This window comes from Xyrauchen texanus, chromosome 16 (genome assembly GCF_025860055.1).
Source record: "Xyrauchen texanus isolate HMW12.3.18 chromosome 16, RBS_HiC_50CHRs, whole genome shotgun sequence".
Taxonomy (NCBI): Eukaryota; Metazoa; Chordata; class Actinopteri; order Cypriniformes; family Catostomidae; genus Xyrauchen; species Xyrauchen texanus.
The window spans coordinates 13951435-13974934 of NC_068291.1; the positions used below are offsets into that span (position 1 = coordinate 13951435).

Here is a 23500-nt window from a genome sequence, read left to right on the forward strand (position 1 = left end):
TTATATTCCTTTCAATGTCACACTTTTTAAAGTTTGATCCACAACAAACACATAATTTGGATGCACACCCTCCACCGCCCCCCATCCACAGTACACCAACATTCACCGGCAGTGGTTGGCATTGTGGTGGTAAAAATGTGCCACCGCAACAGCCCTTCATGCTTTCAGCCAGACGTCAGTGTTAGTGCTGTCATCTGGGGAGATAAGACATGTTTTGGAAACATTTGATAGCGTAGTGCAGGAAATGAGCTGAAGAGTGAAGCCTCAACAGGATGAGGACACAGCACTCAGATATGCTCACAGTCATGGTTAACCGCCTGTGTGGCGTCCAACTGCAAGTGCTGATGAGTTGCTTTTCATTGCTTAAGGAAGAAAAGGCATGGTGAAAGGTTTATTAGTGGAAAATGACCAATTTTTATTTCATTTCAGTAGTAGCTTTATTTTTCATCCAAGCACCAAAAACCATTCCATCTGCCTATGACAACATAGAATACTTTTTCAGAAAACCGTGGTTGGTTGTTTTACATGTCAATTAGATGGGAACTTCTTGTCTAACTGGGTGGTTCTGATAATCTATAGGTGTGTTCATGGCATTTAGTTAGATTCCAATCCGAAAGGACTCAAGCATTGTCTATGTTTGATATTTGATATCAAATATTTGTATTTTTGTTCTTGTTGCTATTTTGAGTTATTTCATGTGTCATATTTATAGTTTTAATCTTTTTTTTTGCATTTTGTTTTAATTTTATTTTCCCACACTCTTTATATGAACAGATTTGTGTGCACGTGTGCAGAATAGCACAGCAGCGGTAAAACAAAACATACCTTTTTACAGACTCTAGTTAAAATAACCGTCACTGATCCCTACAGTATACCCATAGGGTATCTCTATATCCACCTGATGCAAAGCCTGTCTTAATCAAAAGTAGGAAGTTTATGACCAAGAACAGTCAGCCAATCAACACGGTTGATACCGATTGGTCAACGTCAACATCCAGCCAGTAGCTTGCTAGCTATACAAGCTAGCCATTTACTTCCTGTTTTGTCTATCTGCTTTTTGAGTTGGCAAATTATGGTATTGCTATTAAAATATCCTGTAGTGTTGAAATTAAGTGAGAAGTGCTGGTTTCTTATCAGAGCTGATTTTAGCTTTGTTCTCTTATTCCAGAGGAAGCTTACATACGCTGTTTTATGAAGGCCAGTAAAATAAGGCCACTGACAATCTCCTGTCTAAGACAGAGACGTTAAGTAGTGCAACTAACCTACTACAACTATTTCTAAATATTTTGACCACCCTGACCATCCAGGCTTATATGTACTATTATGATGTTAAGCTTCAGTTGGAACTCAACCATTTTAGGGGTTGTTGATGTTTTAAAATGTATAGGAATGTTCCAGTTGAAATTAATCTTAAAGCTGAAACGTGTCATTTCTGCTCCACTAGCGCAACCAAATGCTGTTGTGCATTGTGCTTAAAAACAGCTTTCCTGAATTCTCCCGTCTGGTGTTGATCGAACGGATAGTCCTGCCCAAATTAATGCCATTGGCTGAGACAATGTTGCCGTGTCAGGCATTCAGGATGTTCAAACAAACAACAGTAATTGAATAACGCCACAGAGGTACAGCGTTTAAAGTTCTCAAGGAAATCAAGCCACAAATGTCTCCGCATACAGTAGTTGCACATTGAAAACGTTATACACTTCAACTTTAACCCTGTAATTTGGGATTGACCAACACAAAATAGGCATTGTTGTAAAGCTAAGAAGCTGTTCATTACAAGGCATGTGAGCATTAAGACCAAAACTGAAGAAAAGATTAAAAATTGTCAAACAAATAAGAAGTGTTGCGTTTTGATCATTTATTAAACATTTTGCACAGTACAAATTATTGTAATTGGTAAAAACATCAAACTCATCGAATAGCCATGTGTCATATGTTGTTGGAAAGCTCTCCAAGAGTAGAATACAACCAGCCATTTGTTTTACTCACAGATAAAATTATCTGTAATTAATAGCCAAGTATGTTTTGACATATATGCATCATGTGAACAAGTGTTGCTCATATAAAGCATTTCCAAACCTAAAATATAATCGGATGCATAGATCATTATATAACCCACATGAAGCACATTGTGTGCACAGCAGATAACCCGGTAACATTCACATGATACACGCAAAGATATGGAAGAGGGACACTGAGTAACTATCGGCTCTGATAAGTGTTGTTTACATGGAGCAAACCCCACCAACAGGAATTACGCTTGTAATGCATAACCAGAAGTTTAATCACTTAGAAAAGCAGTTCCACTTCAAAAAGGACAATATAGAAAATTTTTATGATTTTTCATTATTGAATAATTAATATACATTAACAAAACTACAAACTTTAGATTTCTGCTTTTAACCATCTGGAACGATGGCCTAACAGACTTCTATTATATGGGTCAAAATTAGGGCTGGGTATCGTTCAAGAATTTTCAGTATCGATACCGATATCGATATATTGATATACTATATATCTATAGTGGCCGGGCAGTGGCATGGTTCAATTTACAGAAATAGTTTTCATTTATTCACCCTCATACCATCCTTGATGTGTATGAGATTAACCCCTTAGGTATCAAAATTTGGTACTGAACGACAAGACATTTTTCTATACTCAATTGTTTAGTGGCAATTCGGTCGGTGCCTAAAATGTATCGAACTCGATACCCAGCCCTAGTCAAAATTATTTTGATTGTAATGAACAGGGAAGCTGGGAAAGCTCTAAATGCAGCATTTATGAAAGGCTTCAATACAGCCACGTAAAACAGCTACAAGGTTTGTGTACTTTATAGCCGTTAATATGTGACTTATTATTGGGAATAGAGATTCCATTTATTTTGGCCAAGAGAGATTGTGTAAATAAAAGGGAAAGAGTAATGAGAGATCTTCATAAGCAGGGACAAACGCTGAGTGATGTTCATTTTTTTGGCCCTGTGAGGGTCCGGGATCAATCTTCAGCTCTGTCTAAACACTCCGGGCTCCCTGTCGGAGCCAGCAAAAACATTTATGTTACGTTTTTGGAATGTTTAGAACAGGTTTATAAAGCATTGCTATGGTGCTTTGGCCCTGATCCTGCAGAACAGCACTGACGGGAGGTCTAATTTCACATCAGTCTCTTCCTCTATCCATTCAGCCCATTGTTACAGCAAACACAAGGATGTGGTTTTGTTAAAGCCAGTTTACAGGCTTTCAGTGAACAATTTTAGTAGAGGACAATACAGTATATATACACCGATCAGCCACAACATTAAAACCACCTGCCTAATTTTGTGTAGGTCCCTCTCGTGCCGCCAAAACAGCACCAACCGGCATCTCAGAATAGCATTCAGAGATTATATCCTTCTCAACACAATTGTACAGAGCAGTTATCCGAGTTACTCTAGACTTTAACAGTTTGAACCATTCTGGCCATTCTCTGTTGACCTCTCTTACCACCATTGTGTCCTTGAGCAAGGCACTTAACTCCAGGTTGTTCCGAGGGGATTGTCCCTGTAATAATTGCACTGTAAGTCGCTTTGGATAAAAGTGTATGCCAAATGCATAAATGTAAAATGTAAATGTTATCAACAAGGCATTTCCGTCCACAGAACTGCCGCTCACTGGATGTTTTTGACACCATAAATTCTAGAGACTGTTGTGCGTGAAAATCCCAGGAGATCAGCAGTTACAGAAATACTCAAACCAGCCCGTCTGGCACCAACAATCATCCATGCAATTATCTTATCACGTGGCAACAGTGCAGTGCATAAAATCATGCAGATATGGGTCAGGAGCTTTAGTTAATGTTCACATCAACCATCAGAATTTTGAAAAAAATGTCACCATCAGCATCAGTGCACTATAGCAGATAATAGTAAAAACAAATGCGTGTAGTGCAAGATGAGTCATCAATATTTTTTTCAGGGTTCCCGAAAAAGACTAGCAGTCAATTATAAATGCACATATTTCTGCTAAATGTGAACAAAAACTTTCTGACAGTTGATATCATGGGGTCTTTTAAGATCTAAGCTTATGTCCTTTTTGTTGTATGTTCTTCCCCAGTCTGTATATATTAAAACCTGTGGTTTTAATGTGTAAGGCACTTTTCCGATTCATGTTGTAATAAACAGTTCTTTGAAACATGAAAAATAGTCCACAGCAAAACCACAAACATGTTACCACAGAAATTGAGTGGATCTGGCTCCAGATGAAATAAAGGTGTGAATCATTGCCTTTTTTAGCCTAAAACGCTCTGAATTCTCCTGCACAAATAAATGGTGTCCTGTGCGTAAATTAGGCTACATAAACAGAATTGAGGGAAAGTATTTCAGATGTGTAAATTCTGCTCTGACCTGCTTTATCTCCACAAGCAGAATATATGACAGAGGAAAAGGAGGACGACAGTGTTTGGTTGTAGCCCTTTATGATGTGCATGAGTCATGTAGATGACAGTGGAGGCAGAAAAAAATGTGACCCGTATCACATCGCTAGGCATCTCATTAAGTAACAGAGTGAACACAGATGATGATTTGATTGTTCATCAAAACATTACTTTGTGGGCGATTTCCTGAGCAACAGTAAAAAAAACGCACACACATACAAAGCACAAGCAAAGAGAGGGAGTGAAGACACAAAGATGTGTAAAATGAAAACTGATGCGCTAGTTCTATTTAATGCTAGTTCTATTCAACATTCGGTAAATAACAAACAAATTCCAGTTAATGCAAGCTCTGTTTCCAATCACTTTCAATCACATTCTCAAAGAAGATGAGGCAGAACTATTGCAGACAGCATCACATTTCCCATCAGATTAACTACCGGCATCTAATCTGCTGCAAACACAGCAATGAGAAAATGTGTAATTTGCAGCGGGAATTATAAAATAGTTACTTATTGATAAAGTTGTTTAAATGACTAAATACAGTTTTAAATAAAACACTTTTGGAATCATTTCCATAAAAATGTACATATACTGACATATCATTATCTACCAAAGATTTCAAGAATATTACGTTATAAATGTTTGTTTATATCATCCAACATTACCTAAATACATACATATACACAGCAAACACAATGTATGGAAGAGCATACTAGTATACTACTCCAATTTTGAAGATGCCGTACAGAGTTGCAATAAATTATATTTAATTAATTATTGAGGAATATCTATACAAATAGTTTAATCTATTTAAAAAATTACTAATTTACCCAATATTTGTAAGCGGCAAGTGATTTTTTCCTTACTAGAGCACTGTGTCATTAGCTTAGCAATATGCTCACGCTCCCTCTTGTGAGGAGTGCTGTTTGTGTGGAGTGCGGAGAATTTGAATAATCTTTCACATATGAGATTCCATTTAAGTCAGGATGCTGCCTTAGAAGGTAGCTCCCTTTGTAAGCAGTAGACAACAAGACAGTTAACTAGGTTTTAGAATGAAGCTAATAACTTTTAATATGTGCCAACCTCAAACCCTCATCCAGTGAGTGTGGAAACCATAATATAGAGCAGCTGCCATGTGTGTGTTGCTATGGTAACCACTGCCAGACATGCATACTGTTGCTAAAGAGTGGGATGTGGGGCAGTGTCCGCCAGAGAATGTCAAAGGCAAGTGGGTGACAGATGGCCGGGCAGTGGCATGGTTCAATTTACATAATCATTTACGCACCCTCATGCCATCCCTGATGTGTATGACTTTCTTTCTTCTGCTGAATACAAACAACGATTTTTAGAAGAATATTGTACAGTATGTTTAATGAACATGCTGCATGCTTTTCATGCTTTCTTGACAAAGAGTGGGAGTCTGATATGAAGGGATTGGAGTGGCACAGACTGGGGGCTTACATATGATTTTGTTACATAACCATCTGTCAAGTCTGGTTCAATAGCACCAGGACACACACAATGCCCACAAAGACAAATATAGACATAAACATATGTGCCTGCATAGGGTCACTTGTGGAGACCACCTCTCACCATCTCAAGTCACAAAGGTTGCCAAGTGGCAGAAAGAATTTTCAGACGTGTTATAACCTCTGCCTGGTCATACAAACAGCGTCAAAGCTCATTACCATAATGTTGTCCACACTTGAACTTTCCTCTGACGCCTACACTGCCCAAGACGCGCTGCTTCTCACCGCTGAGAGACGCTGGCTTCCATAGAAAATGACTTCTGATGGATTTGACACTCTCGACGCCTCTGGTCTGATGAAGGTTGCTCTGAGGTTGCTGAGACAAGCGGAACTCACGGCAAACCCCAATAAATGCGCAATTGGAAGGGTAGATGTATGGTATCTGGGGTTCCACTTGGGTCATGCAGGTGCGCCACCAAATTGATAAGACAACAGCGGTTGTGGCTTGCCCGAGACCTACGACCAAAAAGGAGGTGAAACAGTTCCTGGGGCTGGCTGGCTATTATAGAAATTTAGTATAGAAGTTGTACGGACATCACCAGCCCGCTGACTGATCTCACTAAAAGGGAGCTCCAGACCCCATCCAGTGGACGGAGCAGTGTCAACAGGCGTTTACACAGGTGAAAGCTGCACTTTGCGGCAGGCCGCTTTTACATGCACCTTTGTTTTACAGATGGACGCTTCGGACAGGGGGCTGGGGGCGGTGCTCTCGAAGGTGGTGGAGGAGGAGCGGCTGGTGCTGTACGCTATCGCTGAGAGAGACCAAGTACAGCACCATTGAAAAGGAATGTCTGGCCATCAAATGGGCTGTTCTCACCCTCTGAAACTATCTGTTGGGGTGGGCCTTCTCCCTCTGTTCTGACCATGCAGCCCTCCAGTGGCTCCACCGCATGAAGGATACTAATGCGTGGATCACCCGTTGGTTTCTGGCTTTACAGCCTTTTAAGTTCAAGGTGGTCCACAGACTGGGAGCGCGGATGGCTGTTGCTGACTTTCTCTCACAAAATGGGGGGAAGGGGGGACAGGCCAGATGGCTCCCTGGCCTGAGTCGGGTGGTGGGGGTATGTGGAGGTGGGGGCATGGTGGAGCATTCGTTCAGAGAGAGAGAAAGTGGTAAGGGGGCACACACCTGAGCAAAATATGTCTAACACCTGTTTCTGATTGCAGTGAGCAATGGGGAGAGCGATGTAAGGAGGAACCAAGCCAGAGACTGAGAAAGAGAGAGTCGTACCAAGCTGTCTGTGTGTTAAATGATGGAAAACTATTTTGAGTTATTATTAAAGACTGATCTTTTTGAGTTGAATCCACCTTTCCCATTTCCTCCTTTACCCCACAAATGAACCCCATTACAAATATTTATTGTGTGATTATTTTCGTTAGTTTTTTTAACTTATGCATTATTTTATGCTCTGGGAAGATCTTTAGTTTTTTGAGGAAAGGTGGTAATAATAATAATAATAATAATAATAATAATAACAGTAATAATAAAAATTATAATAATGGCCAACAACATATCAGACTGAAATGTGGAAAATTTGAAATTTAACATTGTGGTATGAATGATTTAAATCCAATTTGAGTTTTTTTTTTCCTACTGGGACTATTGTCAAGTTCCAAATAAAGAGAAAATTATATAACAGTTATTAACCAATATTAACCCATTTTGTATTGATTTTCTAAAAATAAATTACAATATTGTGATGCATATCGTTATCGTGATATAAAATTACTCATATCGTGATATAAGATTTTGGTCATATCGCCCATCTCTACTGATCGGCACTAGCATAACCTGTAAAAATAATACAGAAACCAGGAGAAGGGGTGCTGGGTGACAGTACCTCTCATGCAGTCCTCTATCCGATGGACCAGCAGGTAAGACTTGCAGCGGTCTAGCAGAGTTCTGATGGCTGGAAGTGGGTCCAGAATGATAGTCTCTGGGTGAGCATCAATATAATTCTGCAAGACCAGTGAAACAGTTCAGAAAAACAATGTAAGTGTGGATATTTAGGGAAAACTCTTGAAACAGCATGACAAACATGACTAATCGAAATCCTGAAGTTACTGTCTAGAGCAAGTTCAAACATTATTTAATGGTTTTAAGAAAAGTCGGTTATCTAACCACAGCTGCGAGGTGGTTTCTTTTACAAACCACTCACTCTTTCTCGCTCTGTGCTTCAACTGTCCCCATTCCGTCAACTTCTCAAATCATATGAGATCATTTGGCTGAATGAGGAGATATATATATATATTCTTTTATCATATTTTTTCCATTTCCGTCACATATTTACTAAACGAAGTGGGAAATTCAATTAAGATCACAATTACTGTCTGACTGTATATCAAATCAACTTAGACAAATTGGGATGTCAAAAGTACAAGAGTCCATATTAAAATAAAACAAATATTATTACATAAAAAGTGTATTTTTTTTATATTTAACTTTTTAAATAAAAGCGTAGATATAAGCATATTTGTTTGTGGTTGTTGAATCATGAATCAATCAACATAAATTTGTACTATTATTGGTATCGACTACTGAAATTTTAGTATCATGACAACCATAAGGGCAAATGTTTGATAGCTCAGATTAAACAGACAAAAAAGGTTATACAAAACCAATTTTTTTTTTGACAAGGGTTAGACTGTCCTATAATGCTGTATTCAGATCATTCATTTGCTGGTCTTATGCAAACATTTGTAACATACTTCATTAGTGAGAGCTGCCCTTAGCAGAGATTTATTTAAGAATATTAAGCGCTTGACGTCCTACACACTTACACTATCATTTAGAGGCGAGGGCTGCAGGTGACACTTCGTACAAAGGCAAAACAAAAACATAGCAAAGGCGCAGGAAGGATATGTGAATTGAAAATGTATTGTAAACTTTTGTGCAATATTATAATTATTGATAATGTACACAAACTTAGCACTGGAATAATACTTCAACTGAAATAAATGAAAAACAATTTGCTAGAATATACTGTACACTGGAACTAATCGGCAGAGACAACTATAAATGTTGCGGCGAGCTGCTGGGAGGTTTGTCTGCGTGTGGGTGCGGCGGCCTCGTTTCTACGTATGCGTGAGATCGAGTGCGCAGCTCTGCTGCGCTTCAGCAGGTGAGCGAAATTAGACTAATTAGCAGAGACGCCAGAAAGCTTCAGAAAATGGAAGCAGGGCGAGGGTTTTGTTCAGCTTTGAAATGCAGCTAAGAACAGTGGAAGGAAAAAGAATTCGCTAAAGAATCGCAGATAGAACTCATGGGAAAAGGAAAAGATCAAAAGGGCTACCGGTAAGCTCACATCTCTTTACTGGTCTCTGAGGACTGCAAATGGGATCTCAGTAGCCTGTATGGGCAAGCAAAATGTGTGGTCTGTCTGCATTGTTCATGGCACTATTGATAGGTTGAGGCTGAACATTTCTGTACATTGAGTAAACTTAGAATAACAGGTTAATTTGAGAAGAAATGGGTCTGAAAGTAGAGCTGGCTTTCAGGAAATGTAATGTCTGATTTACACTGTTTACCTGGGGTGATAAATAATGAAGTAATGGGTAATCGATGTGTTAAACCAACTTATCCTTTGCTTAAAGTATTTTTCTGTGCTTTATTGTATTTGATGGGAAATATTGAACTTTATTTAATTTGTTATTGTTTGCATGTTTAAAGGTTTTTCACCTTCCTTGTTTACTGGTCAAATAAATTGAAGAACGAGTGAAATCCTGAGTCTGGTCGATTCCTTCTCTTGTCAAGTGTGGGAAGCCATGATGTTATAGATACACTTGACAATAAGAAAGCCAATTTACAGGTTCATTTTCTCAAAAACTGTCAACATTGTGTTTCTGTTGCGCAATGTTACATACTTTGCAGAAATTACATCAACTTTAAATAAAACTGGTTTTTGACATTTTTAAAGAAAATAAGAATAGCACAAAAGTCACATCCACAATGCTAGGGCATTTTGGGTAGTTGCCAGGGGCCGGTTGCACCAGCTATACATACGGTACAACATAGCCTAGCTGTGGCATAAATGGGATCCAAGTCACAATTTACACACTACTAAATATTTGAGCATAGCACCATTCAATTTAGGTAGGATGTAACCGTACGTATGAACAAAATATTTACGGAAGCCTCCGACCAGAAGTAACCTTTGGAATAAAAAAACAGACTAATTTAAAGACTAATGAACTCATGTTTTGGATGACAGGCTTCAGTCCTTTCGACAAATATGATGATGTTGGCATTAACACTCGTTTACATTTATGGGAGAGAACATTACGTAAAAAAACGATCCTCTTGTTTATTGGATAAATACAGGTAAATGGCATAATATTCGACTACACGTTACTTTACAAAGATCTTACAACCTACTAGATAAGTCTTTGCTTAAGAACAGGTGGTGCAACCAAATTAAGTACTGACTTAATAGTTACAAAGCCCTTAGTGTGAACTTTATGTCCCAACTTTAGTGAGACCTTACGCACAGCTGGTGCAGCCATATCCAGGACATTGCTATGAGGTTGCTAAGGTGTTCTGAATGCTTTTTAGAGTTTAGCCGTGGTTGCTAAGGTGTTCTGAATGCTTTTTAGAGTTTAGCCGTGGTTGCTAGGGTGTTCTGAATTAGGAGTGGGTAAAAATATAGATTTTACGATGTATCGCAATCTTCATCTGAACGATCTCGATTTTAATTCCTAAGAACGATTCAAGTAAAGCACATGCGAAACTGGTGTCCAGCGCTTGATATGGTTTATATACATTTGCGAGGTGCAGTTGAAGCCTGGATTTCATGCGAGTGTAGCGCTCTGCTCTGTTCTAGAGCAATTCTGGAGCACGCATTGCATCTGGCCTTCCCTCACTTTTAGCGCTCCAGGGATGGGATAGTGCAGAGCTGATCACTTGATATCATGTTGGCTTCCCTTGATAATCATAAGGCCTTGATATCGTGGCGAGACTTCTAAACCCAAGACCCATTTGAATTCTGAAAGTTTCTGGTTCAAAGCGCTATCAAGGATGTCAAACATCTCAAACAGCTGGACACCCCCGATATTCTATTCAACACTGACGAGGAAAACGAAAACACCCACCCAGCCAGCAATGACATGTGGGGCCCAGATGAGGGCTTCATGGGCGGCAAATGTGGGCCCCATATGGGCTTGCACCCGGGATCCACATTGGGGAAAGCCGTGGAAGCCCAGACGTACTAAAAGTGGGACCTGTAAGGGTACTACATGGGTCTTAACTGGGTAATTCATGTCAGACCCATTTGGGCCCCACCTGCCCAAATGGGTTTAAAGTGGGCTTGCACCAGGATTCAACTGTGAATGCCCCTATGGGCTTAAAGTGGGCTCTGTAAGGATCTTATGTGGGTCATAACTGGGCAATTCATGCAAGGCCTATCTAAGCCCAACCATGCCAAATTGTTTAAGGAAACAATCTAAGAAAAACTAAAAACGAAGAATGAATATAAGTGCAAACCCATAAACTTTTAGTACGTCTGGGCTTCCACGGCTTTCCCCAATGTGGATCCCGGGTGCAAGCCCATATGGGGCCCACATTTGCCGCCCATGAAGCCCTCATCTGGGCCCCACATGTCATTGCTGGCTGGGCATTATGTGTTAAATAAAGTTTTTTTTAAATTACACATCATTGACCTTGCTTAACTTTATCATGATTTTACAGTAGTGACAGTAACTATGGTATGTTGACAGAAATGTTACAGCTATACATTTACTACTACACTACTGTGGCAGATGTTAAAAAAAGATTATTTACATCTAGCGATGTCCCAACTCACTAATGTGCTTAACTGCACAGTTAGAATATACTAACTAGTCCTATAAAAATAAGGTGTAAAATAAATGTAGATTTTATTCACATTCAAAAGGTTCCAGATGCTAAGATTATGCAAATAGAACAAACGATGTAAACATTAAACATGTAATGTACTGTATGTTTTATAATGTAAACATGTTAGGAGTTCAAAATCAGCTGCATTTCGCAAAACTGTTTGTTCTTACCACAAGCGAGTCTCCGTTAAACTTTAATGAGCAAGCGAGCGTGCGCAACCACGTCAATCAAACCATTGCAACGGAGAAAGGGAGCGCAATCATTTCGATTAAACTCATGCAACATCATACCACGATTTCAGTTTCAATGTAATCACTTGTGCAGCTTTCATTGATATCAGACTGAAGTCTCTTTTTAAAGTGTTTCTCCTGCTCATGTAAGCGCATGTAATATGGATGAGACTTTTCAGAGTGAGAGTGAATTTGCACAGGGTTTACAGATAAAAAGACGGCCAGTTCACAGAGAGAAGTGAGAGACGTGTGAAGCTGTCTGTGTGTATCTGCGTGTCATGGTCCTTTCCATAATTGTTACAGTAACTTTTCATGATTCAGGCTTTGTTCAAAGTTTTTGAGTATAGAATTGTGAATTCAGTAATGTAAATTAAACCAAATCCTGAAGCCCTTTATCATATCAGTTTTTTGAAAAATCATATTTGAATAAAGTACAGGAAATAAAGGAGGTTTTATTTTATTTTACCAAAACCTATAGTAAGCCTTCAGAAGACTTGGAATATGATGCAGGAGTTGCTGGATGTTTTTGATACTCTGGGTTCCTTTTTTAAGCTTTAATGTGAGGCACCAACTTTTGCCATTGTACTGAAAAGATGGGTTTGTGATATGCATTAAAATTTCTCCTTTTGTCTTCTGCACTTTGGTTTCGAACAACATGAGGGTGAATTATGACAAAATGTTAATTTTTGGGTGAACTATTCATTTAAGACCACAGCCTGTCCTGCAGCACTCATGAATGGGGGTACGGTTCTCACATGCACACGCTGGAGCAGCTGCTGGGACTGGGAGTCATTCTGGTCTGCTTCCAGGATCAGGTCTGTGAGCTTGTGAATGATGACATCCAGAGGACCCTGCTCCTCTAACGGCTGACTCAGGTCAAGCTAAGGAGAAAGGGAAATGTCAAAGGTCATATATCAATAAGTCAAAAAAAAAAAAAACCTGTCACACATAAGCACATCTGGTAGGATTTATGAGCTCAGATACACAGCGATACAGAAGTTTAGCACACCTTTTTCCCATCGACTGTTAATACTGTAAGTAAATCACTAGGATGACCGACTCTTGTGTTGACAAAGGTCCAATTATTACACCTATTATTACATTTATGTGTACAAGCTACAACAGTTTAATCGTGATTTTGCAGTTAGAATGAGGCCGTGAAAAAATGACAAAACTGCACAACCTTTCTATTGCGGTGTGTTTTCAGTGCTCAAAACAAATGAATGAATCTTATGAGATGGTACTTTCAATGAATTTCTCCAAAGGACTTGCCAACTCATGAGTTATTGGTTTAAATCAGTCTGACAATTCAATGAAACTCAAAGAAACACAGCGGTTGAATTATGTCTGATTCACTTACTAAGTCTTTCCTCTCTGTCATGCCAAAATGAGACAAGAACTGTTTTGTACAAAATTCATTAAAAACTGAATTCAGTCATTGCAGTCACTTGTTGTTCAAATGATAACATTAAGATTCATGTAATAAATGGTTTTATACTTTTAATACATGATTACACACACACACACACACACACACACACACACACACACACACACACACACACACTTTGCTCTTATGGAAGGAAATTGGTACTTTTATTGACCAAAGTGGCATTCAACTGATCACAATGTATAATCAGGACATTAATAACATGAAAAATTACTATTACAATTTGAAAAAAACAAACTTTTTTCAAAACTTCTTAAATTGCTTCAGAGATTTCTCATAAAACATCCTCCACGTGCTGCAATGACAGCTTTGCAGATAAGTCGCATTCTAGCTGTCAGTTTGTCCAGATACTCAGGTGACATTTCACCCCACGATTGCCCATTATAACCTTTTCTTTTAGATTTTCTGTTTAAAAACTGTCTTTTTCTTTTTAATTCTTCCCATAAGACCTCCTGAGTCTTCTCTTTACTGTTGTACATGAAACTGGTGTTGAGCGGGTAGAATTCAATGAAGCTGTCAGCTGAGGACATGTGAGGTGTCTATTTCTCAAACTAGAGACTCTGATGAACTTATCCTCTTGTTTAGTACATCTGGCCTTCCACATCTCTTTCTGTCCTTGTTAGATCTAGTTCTTCTTTACTTTGAAGACTGTAGTGTGCACCTTTGTATGAAATCTTCGTTTTTTTGGTTATTTCAAGCATTGTATAACCTTTATTCCTCAAAACAATGATTGACTGATGAGTTTCTAGAGAAAGCCGTTTCTTTTTTGCCATTTTAGACCTAATATTGATCTTAAGACATGCCAGTCTACTGCATACTGTGGCAACTCAAAAACAAACACAAAGACAATTATAAGCTTCATTTAATGAATCAAATAGCTTTCAGCTGTGTTTGATATAATGGCAAGTGATTTTCTAGTACCAAATGATCAAGTTAGCATGATTACTCAAGGATAAGGTGTTGGAGTGATGGCTGCTGGAAATGGGGTCTGTCAAGATTTGATCAAAAATGATTTTTTCAAATAGTGATAGTGCTGTTTTTTACATCAGTAATGTCCTGAATATACTTTGTGATCAGTTGTTGAATTCTACTTTGGTGAATTAAAGTACAAATTTTCTTCTGAAACAGCAAAATCTGTATGTATGTATATATATATATATATATATATATATATATATATATATATAATATACACACACACACACACACACACACACACACACACACACACACACACACACACACACACACACACAGTACTGTGCAAACGTTTTAGGCACTTGTGAACAATGTTGCATTGTGAGGATGTCTTCAAATATGACAAATACTTTTCATTTATCAATTAACATCATACAAAGTATACTACAAAACAGCACCAATTCTCATCGGTAAACCTGGACACAGTTTTTCTTGGTTGTTTCCAAGCTTCTTGGAGAATTCACCACAGTTCTTCTATCTATCTAATCTCAATTGCTTCTCTTTATGGAATCTCTGACTGACTCGATGTTCAGTGGGGACATGACATCTGTTGCAGGGCTTCCTGTTCTTCTATTCTAATCGTTTCTATTTGCAAAAGTAATGTTTGGGAGTCTAACATTTATATTTCCTATTGACACACTAAAGCTGAAGATATAAATAACCATCTTAAGACAAAAGTTTTGGTGAAACATCTTTTGCATGAAGACTTTGAAGACTTTTGCACAGTAATGTATATACATACACACCGTATATGCACATATATAAAGTATATACACATATATTAACAGTTTGGCCCTCAAATGTGTTTGACACCCCTGAACTAACCAATTAAATAATTTAGAGCAGAGCTTAACCAGAAAAATATTTAATTAATCTTTAATGTTTCCATGACCCTGGGAAACCTGCAGAGAAGAAATCTTTTATGTACAGTATTAATTTCAGCCATAAACTTCAGAGAAACTTCTGTTTACTTACTGACAGATTACATTTAGTGAGTAGGCACATTTAAAAAGTATTGGCATGATAACCCTTAAATTGCACAAAAATAAAAGTACAATATGGCAAAAAGCCACAGGGACATAATCTATTTCCTTGTATGGCTGAAGAGTAACTGAGTGTTTAAACCCAGATGACTCTCCAAAGTGTCTGTACAGTATATTAACTTTGAGTTCCAGTAAGAGTCTTCCCACAAGTGGTTGGCATCAGCATCTAGAGCAGTGGTTCTCAACTAGAGGGTTGCGTGCAGCATTGAAACAAAAAAAAAAGCTATGCAAATACAATGCAAATAGGCCGTGCATCCAATCAAATTTCAAACACTCATACAGTATTTAGGCCAAATTATTCTGCCACTTGCTAATATGCTAACACTTATAAAATATCTGGCACAGTGTTTGTTATGTGTTAGTCTGTTGAATCACTATGGTCATGTTAATCATTTTGATATATTATTGGGTCCGGTAACCATGGTAACCATTTGATAACCTGTTGGGTTGCACTTGATGTTCAATGTAAAATCTGTGTCCAACAGCCTACAATTGTGTGTTGAATAAACATTAGCTCCACTATCCCACAGAGGTATGGTAACAGGAGAACTTTTTCTCATTTTTAATCCTAGAGACTCTCTGTTTATTATACTTTATAAAAGGCAGGTGATGTAAAATTGATATTGCCATACAATCAGTTACACTTCTCACAAGTACAAGTATTTCATCAGCATTTATCAGGATGTATCATCTCAAATATGGTTTCTATTTAGCAGTTCATCTTAACCACTGCAAAGCTGTTATAACAAAAATTATATTACACTTCAATACATGCATTAGCATGTCACATTTACTGCCCTATGTATCTGACAGATTAAATTACGATAGATTAAAATGTATTACAACTTTAATACACTAAAAATCAATCAATCAATCTCGTGACAGTCAAAATGATTAGAATATTTCACCCAAAAATCTAAATTTTGTCATTTTGCTCAAAACAAGCATCCCACTGCGCACAAGCTTCTCTCATGCACTCATGAACGCATGAAGGACGGAAAGATTTTCACTGAAAAATGACTTCCATTTCAGGTTGTTTCTCTGCAAAACCTAAATCGCATATCTTTAGAAGACTAAAACAGTCACATGGAGTACTTCAAAAGGAATTTTGGTCCTTTTTAAAGGTTTAAAGAGAGGCACTGTCCACTGCCTTATATTGAAAACTTATTCCTGAAAATTCTTCCTTTTTGTGTTCCACATAAAAAAGAAAGTAGTAGGTCAACATTTCTGGAACGACATGAGAGTTACAGGGAGTTTCATATTTAGTTTATTTGTCTCTAGTGGTTGATCAATGTGGGGTTTTAATGGCTGGTAGGCAGCTATAATATATAATATAATCAATATATCACCTAATTATGTATAGTAAATAAATAACGTATCCATAAATCTGCTAAAAAATTAATGAACTCTTATTTGGAATTCTATTTACTCAAAAGTTCTTTGTAAGAATCTTTAAAGGGGTCATGAAATGCTTTTTTTTCTTCCCTGAGGTCCACTGATAATATTATAAAAGTTTTTTTGCACCAAAACAGTCATAATTTAGTAATATATGATTATATATCATTTTCCACCCAGTCCTCAGTCTGAAAAGCTCGGGTTTGTCAAAAGTTCCTCCTTAAAACGTCAACATAAACGGCCGCTGATATGATTGGCTAACATTGTGCAGCACCTCAAATACAGGCATATTTGAAACTCAATCTGAAGAGACTTAACCATCCCCTCAACATTATAAAACTACATTTCAGGGTTTACACAACGCAAATCTAACACATTTCATCTGAATATATCAAAATGTCATGACATTTGAAATATTCATAAATGGAACTGTTTACTTACTGTTTTATGTCTCGGTCTAGGGATGGGCATTCATCAATAATTTGGTTTTAGAATATTTAATCTCATAACATTTTTTATATTTGAATATTCTTTTATTTAAATGAAGGTAATTAATGAGAAAGAGACATTGTAAAATATTTTTTTTAGTCATAAAGCTTGCTTCACCATTAAAAAAACAAGCTTCTAATTATAATCAAAACAAGCTTATATCATGTCCTATATATATGTATATATATTTAAACAAGCAATGTGTGAAAACAAAAAAATAATAGAATGAAAGTATTTAAGCTCACATAAAGCGAAGAAAAAGAAACCGCTAATGAAGTCGACTGACGCAGTTAACGTGCAGGACGACTATAAACACTCGGCAAATAATAGTTATCATGTTTATATTGTATCTCATGTTTTTGTTGAGAAAAACAAGCATATCCACATGCTTAGTAAACTATACTCATTTATACACGCCGGTTTAAATGATTGAATGTCCCTTACCTCAGCTAGCAAAGACTTTCTCGGATGCTATGTTTGTTATTTACAGAAGCTTCGCGGAGATTACGTTGCAACGGGACGCTGCTTTCTGATGAGCTGCACATATACGAGAGTAAAGTGTACACCACTTATCCAGTACATTTAAACAGGAACACAGCTTTCTCACAGTAAGCCACATTCTCACAATAACCCGCTTATCTGGTGTCCATCTGAACGTACTGACAGACCGTTTGCTCAACAAATGTGATCAACTCATGTCCACACTCAACAGCGCCACACAGTGCATTCTGTTGTAACTGGCAGTTTTAGTTTGTGTGATCAGGATTGAACATGCATCTCACTGTATATATGGTCAGCAAAGCAAAACGTACGAAATTCGGATAGTATTTTTACTATTCAATAATTGTTGCAGAACGAATATTCAAATATTCGACTACTCGTGCACATCCCTATTTGGGTCCAAGTGTTTTTAACTGCTCCATCCTTCAACAACAGTTCCTTTTCAAAGCTTGAATCGTATCATGTCGGCAGATGCCGATAGTTACACATTTTCAAATATCGGCTGATTTATCCACCTCGACAATATATAGGTTGACCACTAGATGTCACCTCATTTTTATCACAGTAAAAGGTAGCTGACAAATATAATTCATCTCCGAAGACCTAGTCTTAATATTATTCATGCAGAGTAGGGATGCACAAATCTGGATTTTTTTTTAGCCAATAACCGATCACTGATCTTCTTGTCACCTGATCAGCCGATACCATTCATTTCACAGTTTATCAGGACCTCGGTCATAACTGGCTATATGTAAGCTTTCTGCACTCTGTCACTATAAATTGAATTTTCCTCTTTCTAGTAATACCACTTTACCTAGTTTTTGCTGAAAAAAAAAGTTTAAAAGGCTTATTAAAAAAAATTAAGCTTTATTTCTATTTTATTTTTGCATTATATTATGGTATATTCATTTTGAATAAAGAACCGTTCTATTTATACATTTCTTCCCTGCCTTATCATTTAGTTGGATGATTGTATTAATAATAAATTTTTCACTTGAACTTTAATGAGAGGAACACACGCTCTCTCATGAGGGCAAGTGATGAAAGGAAAGCAGAGAAAGAGCGCATGTTTCTGGATTCTAGGTGCTACTATTGTTAATGCCGATAAATCGGAAGAATTTTAATAAAGATGTTTGAATTACACCACATCTTGTAACTCAGGTTACTACTGAGAAGCGTATGCCCGGTGGAGACTGAAAAGCTGCCGCCATGAACGATAAGGACCGTTTCACAGCTCACGCTGTTTTTGCCTTGTCGTGTGTGAAATGCTACATTAACGGTACAGAACACAACCTTTTCATATTCGCCACACCTCTCACAGTGCATTGTTCTTAACTGCTGAATCAAGTTTGTTGTCTTAGAAAGCTATGCCAGTATTCCCCACTCCATGATAGTAAAGCTGATGTCTTTTAAGGAGCCACGAGTCTTTTGCGGCATGAACGATCGGCTCATGGCTCATTGGCCAAATTACCGATCATGAACATTGGCCGATACCGATCGGTGGCCGATCGATCGAAGCATCCCAAATGGTGAGAGTCACTTCCATTTCTCTGTGTAGAGACATGGTGAATCAGTTATTCATGATGCTGTGTGGCAACTGAGACAGCACAAGTAACAAAATACCAACGTCCACAGGCAGTACATGACCTGTGATGTCTGTGTCTGTGTGTGCATTAAGATGATGGGAGGCTGTTTTATAGTGCCTTTCCGTGGCTCATCTTTGTTTAATATCATACAGTCCACAATCACAAGAACCCAAATAAAAATGGTAAGAAAAAACATACAGTGGCCCCATAAAGTGAATACTTAAGAATGGCTAAAATGGCTAATTGTCATTGCATTAGACCAGGGGTTTTCAACCTGGGGTCCGGGGACCACCAGAGGGTCGCAAGGTATGCAGCAAAGCATTTGTGAAGCCACAACAAGCACAACCTTGAGGCGGATGGGCTACAACAGCAGAAGACCCCACCGGGTACCACTCATCTCCACTACAAATAGGAAAAAGAGGCTACAATTTGCAAGAGCTCACCAAAATTGGACAGTTGAAGACTGGAAAAATGTTGCCTGGTCTGATGAGTCTCGATTTCTGTTGAGACATTCAGATGGTAGAGTCAGAATTTGGCGTAAACAGAATGAGAACATGGATCCATCATGCCTTGTTACCACTGTGCAGGCTGGTGGTGGTGGTGTAATGGTGTGGGGGATGTTTTCTTGGCACACTTTAGGCCCCTTAGTGCCAATTGGGTATCATTTAAATGCCACGGCCTACCTGAGCATTGTTTCTGACCATGTCCATCCCTTTCTGGCCACCATGTACCCATCCTCTGATGGCTACTTCCAGCAGGATAATGCACCATGTCACAAAGCTCGAATCATATCAAATTGGTTTCTTGAACATGACAATGAGTTCACTGTACTAAAATGGCCCCCACAGTCACCAGATCTCAACCCAATAGAGCATCTTTGGGATGTGGTGGAACGGGAGCTTCGTGCCCTGGATGTGCATCCCACAAATCTCCATCAACTGCAAGATGCTATCCTATCAATATGGGCCAACATTTCTAAAGAATGCTTTCAGCACCTTGTTGAATCAATGCCACGTAGAATTAAGGCAGTTCTGAAGGTGAAAGGGGTTCAAACACAGTATTAGTATGGTGTTCCTAATAATCTTTTAGGTGAGTGTAAGTACATAAACAATATTATTTTGTGTTTTTTACCCTCTTCCTCCCATTTCACATTGAATTTAAACTTTAGCAGTCTTGTCGGCTTATCCAATGCATGCAGTTGTAGTGCTTCATAGCCATGTCATATCGATGTCAAAAGCAGAGAATAATGAGTCATGTATTCGAGGGTTTCTTTCGTTGTCTTTTTTAAATAAGCTAGTTTATGATAGTTATGAGCATCTTACTGTGCTTGTAATCACGTGTTGGCTGGGAGAGGCTGGCTGTTAATTGCAACTTGCTGCTTCTGTATCTGCTTTGCAAATCCAGTGATTCAACAAGCTGTAACGATACAATATACTTGACGTTTGCCATCTGTCTTTTGAGCTTTCAAGTGAGAGTTCAGCACCGCCTATCTGGGGAGGTTTCACAGCTCTTAATTTTGCTATGCTTGGTTTTAATCACACTCATGTACACTATTTATTTATGTATAGTATGATACAAAATTGTTGTACTCCCATAGTCCTGCGCTTGCGCTGCTTTATCCTACGTTTCAGAAACTAGCTTACAGGCCACATGAAATTAAGAGAGTTTGACACCTGTGTGTTATGCGGTGATATCACGGTGTGTACGCAGGTGTATTTGTGTGTATCCCAGTGTAGAAAGCATTACGTTGCGTAAAGAATATTAAATTAACCATGCAATGATCGACAACAAAAAATCCAAATACTTTAACTTTTTACCGATATATATATTGTCTTATAACTTAAAACCCAACAAATGCTTTTTTATGAAATGCTTTGCTTGGAAAGTGCATTTGTGCCATATTTCTTTCAATGAACTCACTGACGGCTGATTCGCTAAGAAAGTGAATCTGATTCAAACTGCTAACCTGAGTTCCAGGGCTGCGTTCCATTTCACATTTGTAACCCCTTCCCTCGCAATCTTCACTCCATTTCATGAATTCTAAGTAATCACTGCTTACGTTGCATGAGAGTCCACTACTGGCGGAAGACGTGCAATGGTTTTAACTGGAACACCCTTAACCCTTGATCACTTTGAAGGTTGATGTCAGTTTGTAGAATTATTTAGATATTTTTGCACCTGAGAAGACAATGTTTTCGGAGATTGATTTCAGAGGCGTATGTATAAATCTCATATGTAAAACTTTTTTTCATTGAATGAATTGTTAGAAAGGATTAATAAAGATTTATACAAATGAAAATGTTAACATAACAATGAACACATAGGCTATGACTATGTGATAAACAGTGTAATGTAGCTACAAGTATTATACTGTTAAATCTCAATATAAATTTTCTAAACTGTAATTCACTTCCATCATACTTTAGAGTTGTGTGGGGGTTGGGTTTATGAAGCACAATCTGCTGTCACGTCACAATCGAGTTGCATTGTGGGATATGGAGCTGCCTGAAGCGTACATCTGAGTAGGCTCGCTCCCTCTGTCAAAATTGAGGGGTTGAGGGTCTGTCAACAGAAACTTTCCTCGCTCACTTAATGAAATGGCGGCGGGGATTCCCACGAGGGGAAGTGCTTAGTGGAGTTAGCGAGGGGATGTTTAAAGTGAAATGGAACGCAGCTCCTGAGTTCACAGTTGCATGCATTGCAGCGAGATCTTCATTATGGATGTGCGATACCACTTATTTTCTTTTCGTTCCGATTCCAAGTACTTTTAAGCCAATGTCGCCGATATCAATAGAGATACCTCTATTAAATACATTTTTACGAATTCTTTGGATAAAATGAGTAACTTCATTATTACTTAAATGTTTTCTATATTTATGGGCCTAAACAGAAATTATTAGGGTGCTTTGTTTACCCTATAATTATTACTTAGCATAGCCACATCTAAAACTTCAAAATTAACCATAGATGTTATTATTGGACACTACAGTAAAGCTGTAGTAAAGCCACGGTTAATTGTATCAAAACCTTGGTTACAGCCAAAAAGAACCAAAAAAAATATAGGGTTACTACAGTCATGGTTAATACAATATTACAACAGTAAATCCATGGTAAGTTTTCATAAGGGTATAATTTATTAATGAGGATTACAGATCATTTAGCATTTCTGCACGAGCGGAAAGAAAAAATAGTTCTGGTTCAATGCAACAATTTGCTAATAGAATTCTTTTTTTCCACTTTGAAGCTTATGAGATGCATTAATAGTCATGTTTTCTAAATATTAAGATCACTGGTTAAAAAAAAACTTCAGAATCAATATTTTAATATTAAATCGATATTCTTGATACCACATCAGTATTAGAAATATCGATAATTTAGTATCGATCTGCCAATCCCAATGTGAGATTTCCAGCTGTCATTACTATAACATACTGAGCACTCATGATTAAAATGAGCTGGCAGAGGTCAGACGGTGACCCAGTCCTGCTCTGATGAGTCATTTTTGCTCAGAGAAACAGCAGGCAGATGGCTGGTAGAGAGAGACATGTGGAATAGTCGAGTGGAGAGTCACATTCTGAAACAGTCGTTCTGAGTTAAAATCATCAGGACAAGCGTTGATTTGAAATAGCAGGAGTTTTGAAAGCTGTACAGCTTTAATGAATTACAGTAATAACCACAAGGATGTGTAATTCTGCCTAGATCAGTCAATTCTGCCCAGATTCTAAAATTGTGACGCACTGGTTCTTGTTTGTGTAATCCAATGTGACACCATTTTTTTTATTTTAGATGAGAAGGGAAGGGCAAAATTATCGGAATACAGCACAGAAATCATATGGACTACTTTATACTGCTTTCATGGTGCCTTTCATGTTGTTTTTTGTTCATTTGGGAGCTTGACAGCCCCTGGTCACTACGAACAGTCAATGTATGGGAAGAGCTCTGTACCGATTCCTCATAAATGTCTACTTTTGTGAACCAAGGAAAAAACATTACAGCATACAGGTTTAAAACGACAAGAGGGCAAGTCAATAATGACAGAATTAA

At 38.0% G+C, this 23500-nt stretch overlaps 1 protein-coding gene across 1 annotated transcript in view; it reads right to left on the bottom strand.

Moving 5' to 3' along the window:
* The window catches only part of LOC127656821 (inositol-tetrakisphosphate 1-kinase-like), an 82364-nt gene that overhangs the window by 20833 nt on the left and 38031 nt on the right, over positions 1–23500 (bottom strand). Inside the window, exons 4-5 of the mRNA XM_052145300.1 lie at positions 12770–12895; positions 7775–7892 (exon numbers count right to left, since the gene is read on the bottom strand). Coding sequence (XP_052001260.1) covers positions 7775–7892; positions 12770–12895 — 244 coding nt within the window. The remainder of the gene's footprint in view (positions 1–7774; positions 7893–12769; positions 12896–23500) is intronic.